Genomic DNA, 21,837 nt, shown 5'->3' on the forward strand with positions numbered 1-21,837 from the left:
AATGAAAATGACCACAAAATGTACCCAAATTTACAAGAAACAATGAAAGCAGTGTTAAGAGGAGCGTTTATAGCACTAAATCCCTACCTAAAGAAGCTGGGAAAATCCCACACTAGTCAATTAACTGAACACTTGAAAACTCTAGAACAAAAAGAAGCAAACTCACCCAGAAGGACTAGATGGCAGGAAATAATCAAATTTAGAGCTGAAATCAATAACATGGAGACAAAGAAAACAATACAAAGAATTAATGAGACAAAGTGTTCGTTCTTGGAGAAAAATCAACAAAATTGACAAACCTTTATCCAAACTAACCAAAAGGCAGAGAGAGAATATCCAGATTAACAAACTAAGAAATGAAAAGGGGGGCATAATGACAGACACGGAGGCCATCCGGAGAATCATTAGGTTATATTTTGAAAACCTGTACTCCACAAAATTGGAAAACTTAAAGGAAATGGAAAACTTTCTGGATAAATATCACATACCAAAATTAAATCAAGACCAGATAAGCAAATTAAACAGACCTATAACTGCTGAAGAAATAGAAACAGTCATCAAGTCTCCCAACCGAAAAAAAAAAAAAAAAAAGCCCAGGACCACATGGTTTTAGCTCAGAATTCTACAAGACTTTCAAAGAAGAACTACTACCAATACTCCTCAAGTTATTCACACAATAGAAACAGAAGGAACATTGCCAAACTCTTTTTATGAGGCTACAATTACTCCGATACCCAAACCACAGAAAGACATTACTAAGAAAGAGAATTACAGACCAATATCACTCATGAACATTAATGCAAAAATACTAAATAAAATACTGGCAAATCAAATCCAAGAACACATTAGAACCATCATCCACCATGATCAAGTTGGCTTCATCCCACAGATGCAGGGATGGTTCAACATATGAAAATCTGTCAACGTAATCCACCATATAAACAAGCAGAAAAATAAAAACCACAAGATCATCTCATTAGATGCAGAAAAAGCTTTTGACAAAATACAACATCCCTTCATGATAAAGGTCTTGGAGAGAGCAGGGATACAAGGAACATACCTAAACATAATTAAGGCAATATACAGCAAGCCAACAGCCAACATCAAACTAAATGGAAAGAAACTTCCAGCGATTCCACTGAAATCAGGAACAAGACAAGGTTGTCTACTCTCTCCATATCTATTCAATATAGTTCTTGAGGTTCTAGCCAGAGCAATAAGACACCAAAGGGAGATCAACGGGATACAAATTAGAAAAGAAAAAGTCAAACTCTCACTGTTTGCTGATATGATAGTTTACATATGTGATCCCAAAAATTCTGCCAAGGAACTTCTATAACTCATAAACACTTTCAGCAATGTAGCAGGATCCAATATTAACTCAAAAAAATCAGTAGCCCTCCTGTACACAGATGATAAAAGGGCTGGGAAAGAAATCAGAGAATCAACACCCTTCATAAGAGCCACAAATAGCACAAATATCTCGGAGTAACTCTAACCAAACAAGTGGAAGACTTGTATGACAAGATCTTTAAATCTTTGAAGAAAAATTGAAGACACCAGAAAGTGGAAAGATATCCCATGCTCTTGGGTAGGCAGAATTAACAGTAAAAATGAAAACCTTACCAAAAGCAATCTACAGATTCAACGCAATGCCCATCAAAATTCCAGCAAAATTCTTCAAAGACCTTGAAAGAACGGTACTCAATTTCATACGGAAAAGCAAAAAACCCAGGAGAGCCAAAACAATTCTGTAAAATAAAGGAACTTCTAGAGGCATCACAGTCCCTGACTTTAAACTCTACTAAAGAGCTACAGTACTAAAAACAGCCTAATACTAGCATAAGAACAGACAGGAGGACAAATGGAACTGCATTGGAGACCCGGATACCTGATTTTTGACAAAGAAGCAGAAAGTATAAAATGGAAATAAGAAAGCATATTCAACAAATGGTGCTGGCAAAACTGGATATCAACATGTAGAAGAATCAAAATAGACCCATATCTATCACCATGCACAAAATTCAAGTCCAAATGGATCAAAGCCCTCAGCATAAAACCAACCACACTGCACCTCATAGAAGAGAAAGTGGAAAGTACACTTGAACGCACTGGCACAGGAGACCACTTCCTAAATATAACCCCAGTAGCACAGACACTGAGAGAAACAGTTAATAAACGGGACTTCCTGAAACTGAAAAGCTTCTGTAAAGCAAAAGGCATGGTAAACAAGACAAAATGGCAGCCTACAGGAGGGGAAAAGATCTTCACCAACTCCATATCAGACAGAGGTCTGATCTCCCAAACATACAAAGAACTCAAGAAATTGGTCATTAAAAGAACAAATAATCCAGTAAAAAATGGAGTACAGACCTACACAGGGAACTCTCAACAGAGGATTCTAAAATGGCTGAAAGACACTTAAGGAAATGCTCATCATCCTTAGTCATCAGAGAAATGCAAATCAAAACAACTCTGAGATTCCATCTTACACCTGTAAGAAAGGCCAAGATCACAAACACTGATGACAATTTATGCTGGAGAGGATGTGGGGTAAAGGGAACACTTCTGCATTGCTGGTGGGAATGCAAGCTGGTACAGCCCCTTTGGATGTCAGTGTGGTGATTTCTCAGAAAATTACTAAACAACCTACCTCAAGAGGCAGCAATATCACTTTTGGGTATATATCCAAAGGATGCTCAATCATACCACAAGGACATGTTCATAGCAGCATTGTTTGTCATAGTCAAAGCCTGGAAATAACCTAAATGTCCCTCAGCTGAAGAATGGATAAGGAAAATGTGGTACACAATGGAGTACAACACAGCAGAAGTAAATAATGATATCTTGAAATTTGTATGAAAATGGATCGAGTTAGAAAACATCATATTGAGTGAGGTAACCCAGACCTAGAAAGACACTACTCACTCATAAGTGGCTTTTAGACATAAAAAAAGAAAACCAGCCTACAATTTACAATCCCAGAGAACCTAGGTAACAATGAGGACCCTAAGAGAGAGATACATGGATCTAATCTACATGGGAAGTAGAAAAAGACAAGATCTCCTGAGTAAATTAGGAGCATGGGGACCATGGGAGAGGGTTCAAGGGGAGGGGAGAGAAAAGGAGGGAGGCAGAGAAAAATGTATAGCTCAATAAAATCAATAAAAAGAAATAATTATGTAATAATAAAGGTATTTACTAAAAACTTATTACTGGAGAAAAGATTAAATAATGCATATTTATAGGCTCTCATTAAAAACTGTGCTAACCTTTTTATACACCATAGTGTGAAAACAGGTACACAAAATATAAAGTAAAAAAGCTTAACATGTGTAGTCTGATACCATTTTAGCAAGAAAATAAAACTTAAATTGTGTTTATAACTCATTTATAAAGTCCTAAAGGATGCATATCATGTCATTTATTAGTCCCACAGCACTTCCAGTCCTTAAGTAAGTGTGAATATATTACTCCTGCAAATTGTAAAATTCACTAGGACTTTGGAACCATGTAAGAAAAAAATTTTTCATTTGATCTAAGATTTTCTCTTCAAACGTCTCCTAAGAGATTTTATCAGATACAAATATGTATCATAAGGAGTTAATGCAAATTTTAAAAAGTAAAAAAACAACCAGTTCAATTAGATATTTTAAAACAGGACCTTGCCACATTTTTGCAAAGCAATAACCAATTACTTTAAAATATGAAGGTCGACACAGGTAAAGGTGTGTGGTACACCTTCAATCTTAGGACTTGGGAGAGGTGGTGGGAAGGGTAAAGCTCAGGATGTTCAAAGCCAGTCTGATCTTTAGCATCGTTCCAGGATCAATCCATGGCTACAAAAGTGAGACCCAAAATCTCAAATCTATCTCCCTCCCTCTGACATCCCTCTTTTAGGGATCCAATAGTAGTGTCTACGTTAAAGCAGGTGTTTTCTCACTGCATATACAATACCCAGCCCTGAAGATTCATGGTGGAACACCCACATTCCCAATTGAAGGCTACGAGAAAGTCTTAGCTGTGTGGTAGTCACCGAGAGGTCATCTTTCCAATGTTCTATCTCTACTGTCTGCTCCTTACTTGCAATAGCTTCTGCATTGCTTGAGCAGTCATAGCACTAGAATGTTAAATAAAAACTTATTCTGGCTTCCACTTAAAAATAAATGTGCTTTCAATGCTTGCCATTTTTCATGTTTGTTTTGAAAACTTAACATTATTTTATACATATTAAACCATTTAGTTAATAAAAATCCCTTTTAAAAAAATATTATGAGTAAATTTAAAATAGAAACAATTTTATGACTTGTACCTGAGTCAACTTGAATCCCACTTATTTTTTCCCACAGCAAATAAGATTCATCAAAATATATACAACTTGCAAACGTATTTAAAGATGGGTTTTCTTGTTTCTTGAAGTACTATGAAAACACAGGTATAGCCTTTATAGTTAGACTGTCCACACTGGGCCTGCGGTCTTACAATGAGACACCCACCACCATTGAAATATTCAGCTGGAAGACTGGTGATTTAATTCATATATAAAGTAGGTTACATTTCAGCAAAATGGTTGTATTTTCTATTTTCAGATGCTAGGTCTTTTTAACGCTTTACTCTTAGTCACACGTGTGTGGGGGTGGGGTATATGGACAGGTGCTCTCAGACGCTAGAGGAGCCTGATCCTCAGAACATGAGCCACCTGACATGGATGCTTGGAACTACCTTAGGTCCTCTGGAAGAACATTATATACTCTTAACTATTGAGCTATCTCTAACTCCTAATACTTTTTATTAGATAATTTTAGTAACCCAACCAAGATGCCTGAGATTATGCACCAAGGAATCATTTCTATTTTGTTCAAAGAATGATATCAAGCATCCTAAATGTAATAAACAACACATGGAGAATCTATCTAACAGCATTTTTTTTTTCCTGAAAATAAGGAAACCTAGGACCTGACATATATTTAAGAAAAGAAATCTTTTTTTTTTTTTTTTTGAGAAAGGGTTTCTCTGTGTGACAGTCCTGTCTGTCCCACTTCATGCTTTGTAGACCAGGCTGGTCTTGAACTCACAGAGATCTGCCTGCTTCTATCTCCCAGTGCTGGATTAAAGGCATGTGCAACTATGTCAAAGCTTTAAAGTATTTTTTAATGTGTGTGGGTTGTTTTACCTACATGTATGTCTGTGTATCATATATGCACTTCGTGTCTGCATAGACAGAAGGGGTGTCAGGTCACTGGGACTGGAGACAAATGTAGTTATGAGTTCTGTGGGTGCTAGGATACAAACCTAGGTCCTTTGGCGGTATGCTGTTAACTTCTGGAACATTTCTCCAGCTTGCCTCTATGTATTTAGATCAGTATAACCGTATTTATTTAAAAAGCATCAAGTTCCTTTGTGGAGTAAAGAGAAAGGGCTACCAGAGGTTTCAATACAGACACCATATGACCTGGTGTTTGCATACATGTGATCCCAATATATAAAAGGTGGATTCTAGAGGGTCAGTTGTTCAAGTCTACCTGCTATGTAACAAGAGGGCAGCCTAGGCTACATATCATCTCAAGAGGATGTGTAGAAAGCTGGTTCAGTGGCTCACATGTAACTGTAGTGCTGGAGGACAGAGGCAGGGGATCCTGAGGGCTCAGAGGTAGGCGATTGAGTTAAAATGTTGAGCTCCTAGTTCACTGAGAGATCCTGTCTCAAAGTTATATTGACAATCACTTGACTTTGACCATAGGCCTCCTCCCACTCCCTCCCTCCCTCCCCCCCTCCCTCTCTCTCTCTGCACACCCTCCACAATGAGTAAACAAATAAAACAGCAGACAGCTGATTGTCAGCTGTGGAACATTCTGCTCCATAAGCAGGCCTAGGACTACAGAAAGCCCAAGAATTAACCAGCTGCAGCTCCATTACTAAAGAACTGTATAACCTTACAAGGTGTGTAAACAGCTGTGTACATGAATACTTCCTCTTCCAGGACTGTCCCCTCCATGGTTAGAGGTGGAGTGCCTGACTTTGTACATACTGTCAACATTCCATGGTTACTGCAGTCTCTCAGGCCAACAATTTGATTCCCCTCCCCTAAACTGTGCCTGCTTTTTAAATTGGTAGAGTTGCAAAAACAGTTATTTTTGCAGAAAGTAACTTATTACCTAAAAATTGGTCATCATGCCCAAATACAGAAAAGACAGTATGACTAAACAGGTTCTTAGTATAGATATTATTGACACACATGGGCTGAGTTTATTGGATTGCTCATTTCTGTGAAATTTAGGCTGTATCAACGAATATAAAAAACAGAAAATCTCACTACATTAGATGCAAACGTAATACACACGATGGGACACAAAACTAGAGTTTTATTTAAAGCACAAGTACACAGACAGTTGTGAAGCAAAAACAGTGAGCTGATAAAGATGAAACATCTTAGTGTAAAAGAGTGAGCAGAGAAATAAAAATGAAAACAATACCATATAACCTTAGTCACAAACAGTTCTATATTACAAACATCGACAGCAGGACCATCTGACACATTAACACAGCATCTTGCATTTTAATCCACCCTTCTCCGCTCCTTTTCCATTAAAATTGTAGTTTTTAAAAAAGTTTTAAAAATACGACTTGAGTGAGGCAGACACACATGTGCTTTTTTCCACATGAATCATATTGAAGCTAAGTGGCTAGAAAACACACAGAAAGATGACAATCTACCAACTTGGGTAAGTAAATGCATCCCAGAAGGACAACACAACCCTCTGTGGTTTCATGACCCGCCCCCCCCAGCATTAATTGTGGTTATAGCATTCCAAGCAGATGCCTTGTCTTAAACAATAGGGACTAAAATGACAAATCTGTCCTTTTTATTCTCCAAATTCTCAATGATGAAAGGAATGAAAGTGTAAACACAACATCTATGATAAGGACCCTCCCTGAAGTTGGACACAGCCTCCAGTCCACTTAAGCCGCACCAGTTCTTCGCTGAAGTAGCCAGCTGGGCCACATACTTGATTCTGGTAACCAAGTATGGCCACTCATTCTCTTCAACAGCCTCCAGGCTGATGGGATTTTAGTTAAATGTTTGCATTACTGTACAGAAGAGGGAAATGGTCACTTACCATGAGGCTGATCTGGCAACTATATGTCCAACTTTAGCAATGAGTATATTCACAATTATGGGAAAAAACTGGAAATTATAAATTAAAAACCTCCCAAGTATATATACTATTTGTTCAAAAAGTTGCTCTATACATAGAGGCCTTGGACAGAGAGAGAGATTCAAAACAGAAGATCTAAGGGTAGAAAATATATCTGAGAGCAGGATTCAAACACATGCCCACTGTTAACTTAGAGAGACATCACCACTGGAAGCTACCATGCCATATTCTTTGGTGTCTGAAATCTCCCAATACAGAAAACAGGAAATTCTCTGGTGTAGCTCTGGGGCTGGATGACAGCAGTGCTGCTCCACACCACGCAGGGCTCAGCTTCTTTTTATCGCTCTATTGCCTCATGGGGGAGCAGACATTTAAAGCATATTCTGGCAGGAGTGCCTTTCTTTGCCCTAAGCTAATGGTTCTCCACCTTCCTAATGCTGTGATCCTCTAATATAGTTCCTCATGCTGTGGTGACCTCCTGTGCAAAATTATTTTTATTGCTACTTCATAACTGTAATTTTGCTACTGATATGAATTAAAATGTAAATATTTGATGTGCATGGTATCTGATACGCAACCCCTGTAAAAGGGTCACTCAAATCCCCCAAAGGGGTCATGACCCACAGGTTAAGAGCCACTGCTCTAAGCAAGAAGTGACAGGAGCTTTGAGGAATTAGTTTTAATAATGTTAGAATTAAATCAGCAATTTCAGCACTGGCCTCTGACAGCCATACAAAAGCCTCTATCTAATTCAGGAGATTATCCTTCATTGGAGGATCTTATAATTATTATCTACAGAATGGACATGAGGAAACCCTGTACTAAGTGGGGAATGTTGGCGTGAAAAGGTTCTTTATGATAGTTTAACCACCACTGTAGGAGAATAAATAAGATTGTAATGATATTTTCCCCATGTTGAATTTTTGACTAAGTACAGCAGACAGAGTTAATCTGTTGAAGCAGTGTTCTTCCTATCATCAGAGTGCGTGCAGAACCGCTGGGGCAAATAGGAAACACTAGGAACTAAGCCAGACAGACAGATATGAAAGATCTGATGGACATACCAAATATACTCCACAGATCTAAGAAATATTGGATACACAAAGTTGATATTAGGAACTATATTAAATCATTAATTATTCTTTTTTAAATTCATTTTTTACTATTTTTAATCATGTGTTACGTGCAGACGTTTTGTCCTGGAGGTAGAACAGGTACCCAATGTAGTAGCTGAGAATCGAACTCGGGTACTCTGGAGGAACAGTACATGCTCTCAATCACTGAGTCATCTCTCCAACTCTGAAATTACTAGTTATTCTTATAGATGCAATTCTAATAGCAAGCCAGGCTGACCAGCTACATAATGTGTGAGCCTCACAGGCTTTTGCTGCTACACCATTCAACCTAAAATATCTATATGGTGCTGCTCAACTGTCAGTCTACTGGACTTTATTTTGTCTGCAAAAATGTTCAAGTCTAAAAGAAACAGAAAATTCTCGGTGACAGAGTGCTTAAAAACCAAAAAAAAAAAAAAAAAAAAAAAAAAAAACAAAAAACCACAGGATTCTTGCTTTCCTTTTTTGAAGGTGTGTGGAAGGAAAGCTCTTTAGACTGGAATGATACACATGAAATAATAGTTTGGCACTGTATAACAACTGCATTTCCTTCTGTAGAGGCCACTACTGGCTCAAAAGAAGTACTTACTTTCTCAAGCCACACACACACACATGTGGGCGGCACAGTCTAACTATAGGAAGTGATAGCAGTGACGGTTAATGATTCCAGAGCAATGTCATAAACACCACGAACGAGCATCTAGAACAACATGCAAACCTCAGAAGTCACTCAATTATCTCACAATGCATAGAAATTGTAATGGGTTTTGGCAATTTTTTTTATAACAAATGCTTTATAAAGTAAAAGTTTTATAGTTATAAATGCTATTTTAAAAGTGTAACATAATAGGTTATTGGTATAAAAGTTCAGTTAGATAAATTTAATGGGGCTGGACTAATACTAAATATGGACATCCAATATAAATAATCAATTATAAATTAATAGTAAAGTATTGTAGGTATGTGAGTTATAAAATGTAATAACACAGAGAATCAACAGCCACTAAAACACCGTATGCACAATAACTGTTAGGGTTCTACATCACTGATGCTTTCCTAATTCTATCTACCACAAAAGAGTACACTTCTCAAAGTTCCCACTGAAGTAAATGCAAAACGGTAAAAATGCTAATTCCAGTGTCATACCAAGACAGACATTTCATAAAAAGACAAGTAAATACACTGCACTCTTAAAAAAAAACCTTAAAATTTGACATTGTCTCCACTGATTCTGATAAATATAATTTGCAAATTATGTCTGTGAGATTTCTTATGCCTGGCTTCCTTTTCAGAAGAAAAGTCAAGATAATACAAGAAACCCATTTTGCATTTCTAATCTCCCTGCTATTAGTATGGGCTACTATTTTACCTAGCCTTTTTTTTAAACCACTAAATAAATTCACTTAAGGAAATCTTAATTATGTTGATAAAATTTTAATCCTTTGACTAAAGGTATGTTTCAAACTGTCAAACAGTACAAACTGTATCTCAAACCAATAACATGGATCCAGTAGTAGATCTGGATTTAACGGAGAATGCCCATGAAAACAATAATTCCCTTTGGTCCATGGTCTGCAACTGGAGTCCAATATCTAGAGATTTGGGTTAGTTTGCCTCCCCACTTATAGTTGAAAACTAAATATAAATGGGACAAGATGAGTGACATCTCTTAAAAAACAAATCACAGAGATGGCTCAGTGGGTAAGAGCTGTCTGTAAGTTCAGTTCTAAGGGACATGACACCCTCACACAGATATACAAAACACCAATGCACAAAAAATAAAAATAATTAAAAAAATTCTCCAAGAACTGGGATACACTCTGCTGCAAACTGGAATATCCAATGACTTCAGTAACTGCAGGAGTACGAAGTGAGAAAGGAAATGCAGAATAGGTAAGCACGGAGATTTGAGGGCGCTGGGCTCTCAAAAGTAGAACTTTATTACAGTGCCTTTACACTTTCTTTGAGAACAGGAAGAATTTTATACATCTTTATAGACTTCCCATCAACTTGATATTCAATAAATATTTGCCTATGTAGCCATAAATTTTCATCTCAGTAGATTCACTGATATTATGGCTCTGGATGTTAGTTAATGCCAGAGTTTGCAGTAATAAAAGCGTAACTAAAAAACCAGAGACTTTAGTCTACACCAGAAAAGATGCAGGCAATATATTGTAGTTCAGGTAATACTTTAATTTAGGGAAATGAACTCTATACAGTGCTGCTTTCCTGTATCCCAGCACTCCGGATATGGAGGGAAGAGGGTTAGGATAGACTATGTGGTGAAACCCTGTAGTAAACAGAACACAACACAATAACTTAAGAGAAAATGAATGAACAGGGAAATTTTAAGATAAATATTTAATAGTGGACACATATTACATATGAAACATTTCATATTAGCTCTAATAAGCATGATAAACGTTGGTGTGCACCTCTGCCACGGAGTGGAGTAAGTTTTCTAAGTTAAAATTCCAAGTAATAAAAAAGACATCTGGCAGTGGTGTGTCCTCAGTATTGTTTAGATAAAAATACAAAATTTAGAGGTAGTCATGAACTTTTTATAACTTAAAGAAGTTCTTAATTGGCTATGCTTCTTCTAGTAAGCCATTTTTCGAAAAGTTGTTTTAATCTAAATATCACAGTGTTCCTATCTGGTTAGTTATCACAGCAAAACATAAGTAAATAAAAGTAATTCACATTATTGATGTAATTGTCTTGATGAGAAGGTAGTGCAGATTAGGTAGGGCAGATGCTCCTGTCAGTACTCCAGAACACCAGCAGGGACGCAGACTCCCCTAGTTCTATCCTCTCAGTTCAACTCTGCTTCCAACATGATTGAGGACTTAAAAATTATGATGATAAAAAATGACAGGTATGCCACATAAAAATAAATAACCTTTAAAAAAGTTCCTTTATGCTGGGTCTGACTCCAAGAGTGGGAAGGGTTTGCAGAGGAACTGGAAGAAAGCAGCTGTGTGTTTAAACAGAGGCAATGGGGAGATGGGTTAGAGGTCAGTGTGCAACCATGAAACATCCCAGCATTCCTTTAAACTAGATAGCCTTTGGCAATAGAAAGATGCTGTTCCCATTTCTAGCTCAAAACACCCAAACCAACAACTAGCTTATACTGAAAAGGGTGAATACAAAAAGCCTGCGGTGAGAAGACAGACTCTTTCTTCATCTAACTGACTTATGATTTCACCATAAAACGAGGATAACTTGATTTTCTTTTTAAGGTTGCTCAGAGGATTTAGATAATACTTGTATAGAAATTTATACATCTTTTCTTAACAATGCCTCTCTCGGAAGGACAAGCTCATGATGTTCCTTCTACCCACCAATGCCCCAGGCAGACCAGCCACGTCTACACTATAGATCACAGTCTAGAAGAAAAGCTCTATGTGCTTACTATGTATTGATGCAAAGAGCCACCTAGCCATGGGAAAACTTGGCTCTGTGATAAAAATGTTCTTCCTTTTGTATCAGATGATAATAAAATACCACCTACCTTCCAAGTTAATGTGAGTTATAAGGTTGGATTGAAGAATAAACCCCTCCCCAACAGGGTGCTCGGTTGTGACAAACCAATGATGGTTTTTAGAGTTCTTAGTTATTACTGTTTGCACAGGATGGGAAGGAACCCAACTCAGTCTTACTGTGGCTCAAATGTCTAAATTCTTTTGAATTTTGAACTGTTTTAACTAATATTTTACTAGTTTTCAAGACTTGTGAAAACAAAGACTGGAGCAAACACCACAAAATTATTCTACCTACAGAATACCACAGATAAATACATTTCTATTATTTGAGAAGAAACTCAAGAATGCCTTGAATTCTGCTAAGCCTGGTAACAAAATATTGTGATTGAAAATGGGTGTCAGCTCCCCTAGGGAGAAGAGCCGGCTGTAATGCTGAGAAACTCTAACAGTACTGCAGGTTGTTGTCTCCAGCAGTGTAGCCACATTGTTAGTGGGGCCTCATTTTCTATCTTCTCTTTTATGCTGATATACAATCTAACACTTGGAAATATTTTCAAAATTTTTGAAAGTTTAAAATTTCATGTATATCTGATGATCAGACTCATTTACACTTACTTAGGGAAAAATTTTATGCAGGTCCAATCACACCACTAAAAATGACCTATGTAACAGTCTCCTCCCATCCCCCAGTATCAGACTTTGCATATTATTTAAAAATGAGACATCTTGCAAAAAAAAGAATGGCACCTTTAATCCTCCTTCCACCCCCCTCAAAGAAAAACACTTTAAGCATTGGGATCTCCATATATGGTGGAAAATGAGGTTCAGGAGCTAAAACTCTATACTAAAAAATGTATGTAAATAACTTGATGTTGAGCTTATGATACCCCTTTTCAGGATCTGCTCTGGCTCAGCAACATTCTGCGTGAAATTCATAAAGAATTTTTAAAAATTAAAAAAATAAATTCATCTATGAAGGAGATTAAAAGCAGAAGGAGGCAAGGACGAGGAGTGAGAACAGAGTCTTGAATGACTCACGATTGCCTTTCTGACTTTCTTTAAAAACGGAATTCTTCCTCTACTGTTGCCTGAGAACCACTATGGTTTTGCCAAGTCTGTAACAGCAATTATATGAAATCAACCACAAGCACACTTATTTGTCTCAAGCCTATAAATACTGTTAGTGATACCAAACTATTGCCATTGGCTTATCTGTAAAAAGAAAAAATATAGATTTGCATTTTATAAAGTTAACACTGAGGGCACGTGAAAGGCGACGAAATGCAGTATACAATGATGGTTTCATGGAACACGGACACTGAAGTGAAGTGACGTCTTGAGCAAGCCACCTGGTCAAGCCGTGTCTGAGGAAGAGTCATAAGAGACAATGAAATTGCCATTGGTGGAGTGGCCAGCCACCGACTGGGCAGCCTGCTGGCTCAAGTTGTTGCAGATGAGCACTAGCTGGTTGCTCTGGGCCTCGGACAAGGTGCTACAGCTCTGGTAGACACTGAAGTTGGTTTTCCTGCCGGGGATGTTGCCCTTCTCGCACATGGTCTTCACCATCTTGGCTAGCTTGTTCTTGCCAAGGGCCTGGCAATTGTACCAATGCAGAGCTGCCAAGTTCACAACTGGCTTGATGGACAAGTAGAAGGGGGCATCCTCATAGCGCATCGCAGGAGGCCTCCGCTGGGCATACTCCTTATAGTCCTGCACCGGGCAGGTCTGTGGGGCATGCTGAGTGGCATAAACTCGTGAGTCTGTCCCTCCTCTCTTGGTTTTGGCATTCAGATCACTGGTGTCCTGACCCATCCATTCCAAATACTCCAGTCCAGTTTCTGTGACGCGGAGCCGGATATCGCCCCATTTCAAGGTGGATCCATGGAAGCCTGTGCAGTGCCCAAATGCTTTTGTATTGTTGAGCCAGACAAGGTTGAGTAGACCCTCGGGGTTATATCTGCTCAGCAGTCCCCTCTTCCGCAATATGAGCTCATCGGCAAACGTGAGTTTCATGGACTTGTGAGGCTTGTTTCCCTTTCCTTTGCAGCGGAGCTCAATCTGCTTCTGTTTCAGGGCCTCCTGGGACCGCTTGAACTCCTTATCCCTGGTGATGCTGTAGCCATACCTGTGCTCTTTCAGGTACCGTTCCAGCCCACACTGGTAATTCGCCAAGCTGTTGGGTTCATACTCAGACCCATCCTTCTGCCTGGCATCCACGAAGAAGGAGGCAAGGTAGGCATCTAGCTCCTTGCAAGGGATGACATAGATCTCTCTGGTTTCGGAAGGGTACTTGGAGATGAGGAACTCCCGGAAATTGCGGAGCGCTGTCTGTGTGCTCCGGATGGTTTTCTCATTCTGCTCTCTGCTGAGCTCAGCTGCTCTTTCATCCTGGTCTGCAACAAACGGGGGGAGGGGGAGGGACAGAGAGGGTGTTGATGAGTTCAGACAATGCACTTGCTATTCTGAAATAAAGTTTCCTTTCATAATGAAATGGGAAAGATGAATCAATTTTGAGAGAACAGTGATATAGTATTGAAAGGGTTGCTGCACGATTGAAGCCAAATTCAGTTTCACAAATTTACTGGATAAAATATGGCCCATGACAATGAGAGAGAACTTCTTTTTAAAAATGTTAAATTTGGGAAGTAGAAAAAGACAAGATCTTCTGAGTAAATTGGGAGCATGGGGACCTTGACAGAGGGAGGGGAAAGGCAGGGAGGGGAGCAGAGAAAAATGTAGAGCTTAATAAAAATCAATAAAAAATATAAAAAATGTTAAATTGTGTTATTACTGTGGTGTGTATGTGTATGTGATGTGTGTGTGAGTGTGGGTGCAAATCCTTCCATCTTTACACAGCTCAGGGTCTCAGGCTTGCATTGCAAATGCTTTTATCCTCTGGAGCCACCTTGCTAGCTCTGAGTTCCGGCACAAAGCTTAGTGAGTGAAGGTTTGTGGAAAGGGTGAGACTGAAGGTCATCTTTTTGTTTGATGAAAAACGTTTGAGGGGCAGAAATGTACTATTCGTCCTATGTGGCATGTAAGGGGTCTCTCCCCAGCTGGTAAAATCACTTCCTTTGTGAAACTGGAGGTGGCACTGGTTCTACTGGCTGCACTTGTCACCCTAACACACCACTGCGAGTCTATTCAGAGAGGACTAAATACATTTGATGGCAGTTCATTTCATTCCTTTTCTATAGGAGATCAGGTCAATGCAATTTACAAGTATTCTTTATGGATAACAAAACAGTTTGTATGCAATTAAGTGATCAGAATCAATCTGGTATTTTAAAAGAAAACCAGGACTACTAAACTTCATGGTAACAAGAGGATAATTAAACATGAACTTGATAATTGAGGTGAAAGAAAGGGCCTATCTTGATTCAGTTTGTTTTCTTGATTTATTGTTACCTTCTGCGTGAAGGACTTGCAGTCTAAGCTCTGGATCATCCATTAAGCAGTACTGCTCCAAGGTAGCAGGCCTCACACTTGCTACACTTCAGACTTTCGATGCATGGCCAAATACAGGCTACCTGTCTGTAAGCCTATGAATCTGCATTCCCAGGTAAATAAAGTTCTAGTGGCTCAGGCCTGTAATTCCTGCACCGTATGAAGCTCCTCAGGAGGCAGGGGTCTCAGGTTCAAAGCCTATCTTGACTCAGAAAAGCTAAATTCTATGCCTGTGTCCTATATGGGAAAGATCATTTTGCCCATTTAAAAAGAGGTTAAGAAACACTAAGTGGTTTCATTTCAGTAACATTTAGTTTAACTTGACATTACTAATAAAAAATACTTGGTTTAAAAAACACCCACTTTGCATGTCAGATGTGGTCTGGACAAACTCAGAAACCTAAAATAGAATTATACAACAGAAAAGCAGCCTACCTACTGCTATGCAGTGAAGTCGGTTTTCCTATTGATTTTTAAGAGGGAAACATGGAAGTTAATTTAAAACAACAAAAAATACAACTTAAGTCTCTTGGGTATAAGGCAATAGCATTTTGTTTATTGAAAGTATCTATATAGAAAAAATTTTCAGATTAATTTGTATGACTTCTCAGTGGAAGTCTTTGTAATTACTATACCCAATAATGGAAAGTTTTTAATATACTAGAGTTTATTCATAAAACAAACTACCTTTTAAATAAAGCATTACCATATATTACTGTGTATCTATCTATAAATAACCATGTTAGTTTTAAATGAGAATTTTAGGACAAACTTCCAAATTTCATTATGTACATAGGCATGGTGGAGAGATGACATCTCCAAAATTCAAGCACACAAACAGACTTTATGCTTCAACAGTTTAACTTTCAGTTGCTTCTTTTTCAGTTGAAATTGCTTATATTAACAATAAAGAGCGCCTTCTGTTTCCATTAAAAACAAAGAAGCAGGGGTTGAGTGTGACCTCTCAGCCTTAACTGTTTACAGGTAAGCCAGAGGCCAGCACAGTTTAATTTGGCTGCTTATGCAAATATATAAAAGCACTCTTCAAACTTCAAAGGTTTTCCAGGAAATAAATGTTCATAGGCAACTTTGGGGAAAAGAGTTTCAGACTCTCATTGCTCATATGGGCTCTTAGACCGAGTCTGTGTATCCTGAAACCTGAAATCCACTATAGTACCTGTTTGGAGGTGTAACTTATCATCAGTGATCAAATCCTAGCACTTCTTGTTAAAAATCCTAACAGGAGATCTGCCATTAGAAACTGTCTTAGGAGTGTGAACCAAGGTGCTACAAACTAGGATTTCCCAAAGGGCTGTCAGATAAGGGCAACTGGATCTTTAAGCTGGAATATTCTACAGAGTTAACAAAACACTCCAGATAAACTAGAGATTTAAAATTTCCTTCACTTCATTGTGCTTGCATTTGCAAGCTACTCAATAACAACTACCATCAGACCCACCACGAGGTATCCGCTCGACTTAGCCATACTCGTTTTCAGTTTGTAAAATATTCAATATTTTTAACTCCTTTTACAAAAATAAATTGAAATTTGATTTGAAAACTTATGGGTGTCAATTTAAAAATGAGTGATGATTTCAGGGCATGTGAGCAAAACACCCAGGTGCGCTGGCTTCCATGGGGCAGACTAGTACAGTGAAGCTGTGAGAGAGACTGACATGCAGTCATCACAGGACATGGCTCCCTGACCAGGTGGCCAGCTCTCCTTTCTGTCTCCAAGAACCCACTCTGGACTGACCATCTCAGCCCATCCTCAGCCTCATCTCCTTTGCAAGGCTTTCCCTCTTTTTTTTTTTTTTTTTTGGCTGGGTCTCAAGCTTAGTTAAGAACCAGGAGTTGCATCTGCGGAGAAAGCAGCCCGAATGCTGCTGCATGGCCTCCTTTTCTAGCAGCTTGGAATGCACCACAGGAGGCAGCGGGAAGGGAAGACACCCTCATTCACTTTGCATGAATAAGGGCAAAGAAACAGTTTTCAAAAGCAGTACAAGTAATAAGGTCTCAGCTAATAACAAAATCAAGTAAGAACAGAGAAAAATCAGTAGGAAATACAAATGAACTACAAGTATCATGCATTTGTCTACAGAAAAGTTCCTTTTATAACTTTTTATTAGGTATAACATACACAGAATATAGTTATGATATGCACACAGTTTTGACAGAGGGTATTCACCAGTGAATCTAGTAACCATATCAGAAGGATTCCTTCTTCCATCACCCCCTATTATCAAGAAAACTGCTCTCCTGACTTGAAAAAAAGTTTGGCTGGCCTATTACTATGCCCATGGATGAATCTTGGGATTGGCTTCACCTACTGTTGTGCATTTGCAGATACTTCATCCTCTCGGCAGTGTGGTGTTCCACTATACACAAATCCAGCATTTCAATAAACATAAACCCTAAAGACTGAGAAAGTTAACAAAGCAGAGAATGTCACCCAAAAGCATACAGACACAAATGATTTTCTTCTAATCAGAGCAAGTATTTGGCTTTTGTATTTTTGTGTACTTGTTCACGTGTACAATATATGCAGGTGTGTGTGCAGAGGACTTAGTATAGGCCAGATTCTTCAACTGCTCCCCACATTATACTTGTGTGTGATGCAGATGAGTGTGGGTGCACATTCAGAGGTCAGAGGACAACCTTGAGTTTCAGTTCTTCTACCCTGAGACAGTTCACCTCTGCTCGTAGCTTGCTAGCTGGCCTGCGAACAGCTGGGAACTCTTCTCCCATTTCACTGCACAAGGACTGGGATTTTATATGAACATCACACCTAGATTTAGTTCCAGGGATTCAAATTCAGGTTTTCATTCTTATATCCTTTATCCATTCAGCCATCTCTCCAGTTCTTCCACTTAATTTCTTGAGACAGCCCCTCACTGAACTTAGAACTCATCAACTTGCTAGCCGGGCTACCCTCATCCCAGGGATCCTTTTGTCTCTGCCTCCCCAGGAATGGGATTATAAACACACAATGCTACACAGAACTTTTTATATTCATGCTGGGAATCTGAGCTCAAGCCCTCATATTTGAATGGAAAGAACGTTGCCAACTAAGCCATATCCCCAGTCCCTAAATCAGTGGTTCCCCACCTTCCTAATGCTGTACCCCTTTAATACAGTTCCTTATGTTCTGGTGACCCCCAATCATAAAATTATTTCATTACTACTTATTAATTGTAATTTTGCTACTGTTATGAATCATGATCTAAGTATCTGATACGCAGGATATCTGATATGTGACAGGCTGAGAACCACTAGCCTAAATCAAGTATTTGAATCACATAAATAAATGAGCAGTGATGAAAATAACGTCTCGTACACCTTCCACGAGCCCAACAGGCTCCTCAATATATATGTACTAACTTAGGACCTAAGAATCTACCCTACAAAGCTTCATCTTCCACTCAGTCAGTGCTGGTTCCCTCGCTTGGGGAGCAGCCTGAAACCTCAGCACTTTCTCCCTCTTTCTCTACAGCTGAGCTGGGCCTCACTTTCACACCTCACTTTCACACCAAGTGGTGCATCAGAACTAAGTGGGCTGGTCTGCAAGCATAATATACACAGCTCTTGCTTAGTGGATTTACCATCTAGTCAGAGGACAGTAACAATCTTCAGCACACTAACCCAAGTGCTGTGAGGAACCCAGCATTTTCAACCAATGTAATCAGTTGTCCAGAGCACTTCTCAGCTCCCCACAGCCAGAGTAGGGCACTGACACCCTCTTCATGCTCCACTAATCCAATTATTCCCTCTCGTTAGGAGATGGCATAGAAACATACACAATTAGTGTAGTATCTTATGTTCTCATTTCATCTGAGGAGATCTATGTTAGATTTAAATCCAGACACATTTGCTCTGCTGCTGCTGCTGCATCCAATTTAAAACAAGCACAAACTTAGCTATGGCACCCTTGTATGCTGTTATTAAAGCAATATATCTTCAGCAATAGTCAACGATTCCTGATGTTTAGCTTCTCTTTTATTATTTTCATGTAAAACAAAGAGTATTTTGTCTCATTTTTCACTTAGAAATGTTCTACTTCTCTATAAACTAGTGAATAATAAAAAGTCCATAGCTAATTCAATAAATAAGAATGTATTTTAAATTTGAAAAATAAAATATCTGGTGAGCAGATTCACATGTAGGAAGCTGAGGTTGGAACCAATAATGAATACATGCTCAGGAGTATCATTAAGCCCTGAGCATCTGAAGAATTTCTATGGGTAAAAAGACAAAGTCTTAACAGTTGTGAAGATGACAACATAGCTAGAGAGGTCAGCGAACATAGAAAACTAGTTTAACAGGCCACGCATGGCACTGTGAGTTGCTATGTGTTTTGTAGGAGTTGAGATCTTCAAGCTTAAACTTCAAGGGAGATTCATCTATCTTTAACCTATGGAGTGAGTGGACTAAATTCTAGAAGGCCAGATACTAATTGATTAAGCAACAGAGGAGGAGAGAGCAGCACCCCTGAAGAAACTGCTTGAGCAAAAGGCAAATATGAGAAGAAAACAGTTTATGCTTGGAGGTGGAGGCTGCTCATTCATTTCCTGGCCGCCCAGACTCAAAATAATCACAAATAAACTATATTAATTGCAATACTGTTTGGCCAATAGCTTGAGTATTTCTAGCTAGCTCTTATATCTTAAATTAACTCATTTCTATTATTTTATATTTTACCATAAGGCTTGTACTGGTACCGGTGAGGGTATCTTTCTCCTTCATTGGCTACATGGCATCTCTTTGACTCTGCCTTCTTTTTCCCCAGCATTCAGTTCAGTTTTCCCTGCCTAACTCTATTCCACCCTATCATAGGCCCAAGCTGCTTCTCTAGTCATTAACCAATAAAAGCAACACATATAGAGAAGGGCTTCCAATATCATATGCTCCTGAGTAAGAAGGACTGACCTTTGTTTAGGGTACGAGATAGTTGAATAGGGAGAAAACTAGACCAGTGGTATTGTGGCACAATGGTCTGTACCCTGTCACTTGTATTTTAAATAAATGCCGATTGGCCAGTAGCCAGGCAGAAAGTATAGGCAGGGCAACCACACAGGAAGTAGAGGTGGGGAAACAAGAATTCTGGGAAGAGGGAGTTTCAGTATACAGTTGTCACCCAGACAGAGAGGAAGCCATACATAGAGCAAGCAAGATGTGACTGCCTCACCAAAAAGGTACCAAGCCATGTGGCTAACACAGACACGAATTATGGGCTGATATAAGTTATAAGAATTGATTAATAAGAAGTCTGAGCTACTTATTAATCAGTTTATAATTAATGTAGACCATGATGACTTTGAGCTCATGGAATCTTGTTGGCTTCAGGAAGAGGAATCCTTCTCTGGAATCCTTGTTATTTATTTCGTTTTACTTTTTAGTATGTGTGTTATGTTGTGTATTACTGGGTTTATGCATGTCACTGTAGTGCCAGTCTAGGCCAGAAAAGGGTGTTGGGTCCTTCAGAACTAGGGTTACAGGCAGTTGTTAGCCATCATATGAGTCCTGGGAAGTGAACACTGCAAGAATAGTACACACTCTTAACCACTGAGTTATCTCTCCAGCCTCTGGAATCATTCTTAACAACACTGTTTATGTAATTGCGAGACCATATCTACTTAACTGTGTACCTAGCTGCAAAATCATATCTACTTGACCCCATCCACCTGATATGGGTAGTGTGGCCAACAGTTAATGGATCTTTGTCAATATAACATTCTTTTCAAATCTTAGAAGCACTGCTTGAGCTGAGCTATACAAAATCCTGTTTTTTTAAACCTAAGCCTTAGTTTCTTCCATTGAAGTCATTATAACTGTATCCTTAAGAGTTGTATGAGAGTTGAATAAAACAGACAAAGAACTATATAGTATTGGGCATGTAATTTATCAAGTTCAACCCTTTAGACATATCACTGCTTAGAAAACATGTTCCAAAGCATGGAGCCCACATCTCCCTATCTCAGCTGGAGATGTAGCTCAATGACAGAGCCAAAAATGAGTCCTGGGTTTGATCGCCAGTACTACAAAAACCACCAGTCTTTTAATCTCAAGTTTCACTATTTATGCTTTTTTGTAGCAAAACTTTTGCTACTTTTTCTAAGCTTTTATAAGCCATTCATGCATAAGTAAATACTTTGCTATGAGCAGCTGTGAACTGGAGTTGCGGCTTCAGTCTTTTGGAGACCATCTGTTCCTCCAAGTTTCACTGAGTTCCCCCAGTGTCACTGAGATGAGGTATGGTGACTGAGTTCAGTATAGAATTAAACAGTGTACAACTGTGGAATTCTCTCTTTGAAATTGTTGGATTTTTAAATTAACAAAGTAAGATACTAAAGACAAAAAGGAGATCGTCCAACAGCTATAAAAATCAATTAGAAAAAGCTTAAACCTCTACACATGGAAAAAAATTAAGCATTCCAAAGCAAAGGCAAAAGAAGAACAAGAGAATAAATATTGCATGATATTAATCACAATAAAGTGCACTTTCATCCTGGCTGAAATATATTCTTAAATCAACTGTAGAATGTGGCTGCGTTTCTAGGCTTAACAGCATGAAAACCACACGACGATAATTAACGTAATAAATCATCCCGTGGCCCTTTTCATAGAATCTGACAG

The 21,837-nt window shown here is 38.7% G+C and overlaps 1 protein-coding gene across 6 annotated transcripts in view; it reads right to left on the reverse strand.

Moving 5' to 3' along the window:
• Kiaa1958 (KIAA1958 ortholog) overlaps positions 1-21,837 on the reverse strand; it is a 183,403-nt gene that overhangs the window by 48,227 nt on the left and 113,339 nt on the right. Inside the window, exon 3 of one of the 6 annotated variants that reach the window (XM_038335076.1) lies at positions 14,067-14,150. The exons of 4 other annotated variants lie outside the window; for them this stretch is intronic. In XM_038335076.1, the coding sequence (XP_038191004.1) occupies positions 14,067-14,150 (84 nt within the window). Of the gene's footprint in view, positions 1-8,722; positions 14,151-21,837 lie in introns of those variants that run through there. One more of the 6 variants, XM_038335072.1, reaches the window with a different exon arrangement.

This window comes from Arvicola amphibius, chromosome 6 (assembly GCF_903992535.2).
Source record: "Arvicola amphibius chromosome 6, mArvAmp1.2, whole genome shotgun sequence".
Classification (NCBI taxonomy): Eukaryota; Metazoa; Chordata; class Mammalia; order Rodentia; family Cricetidae; genus Arvicola; species Arvicola amphibius.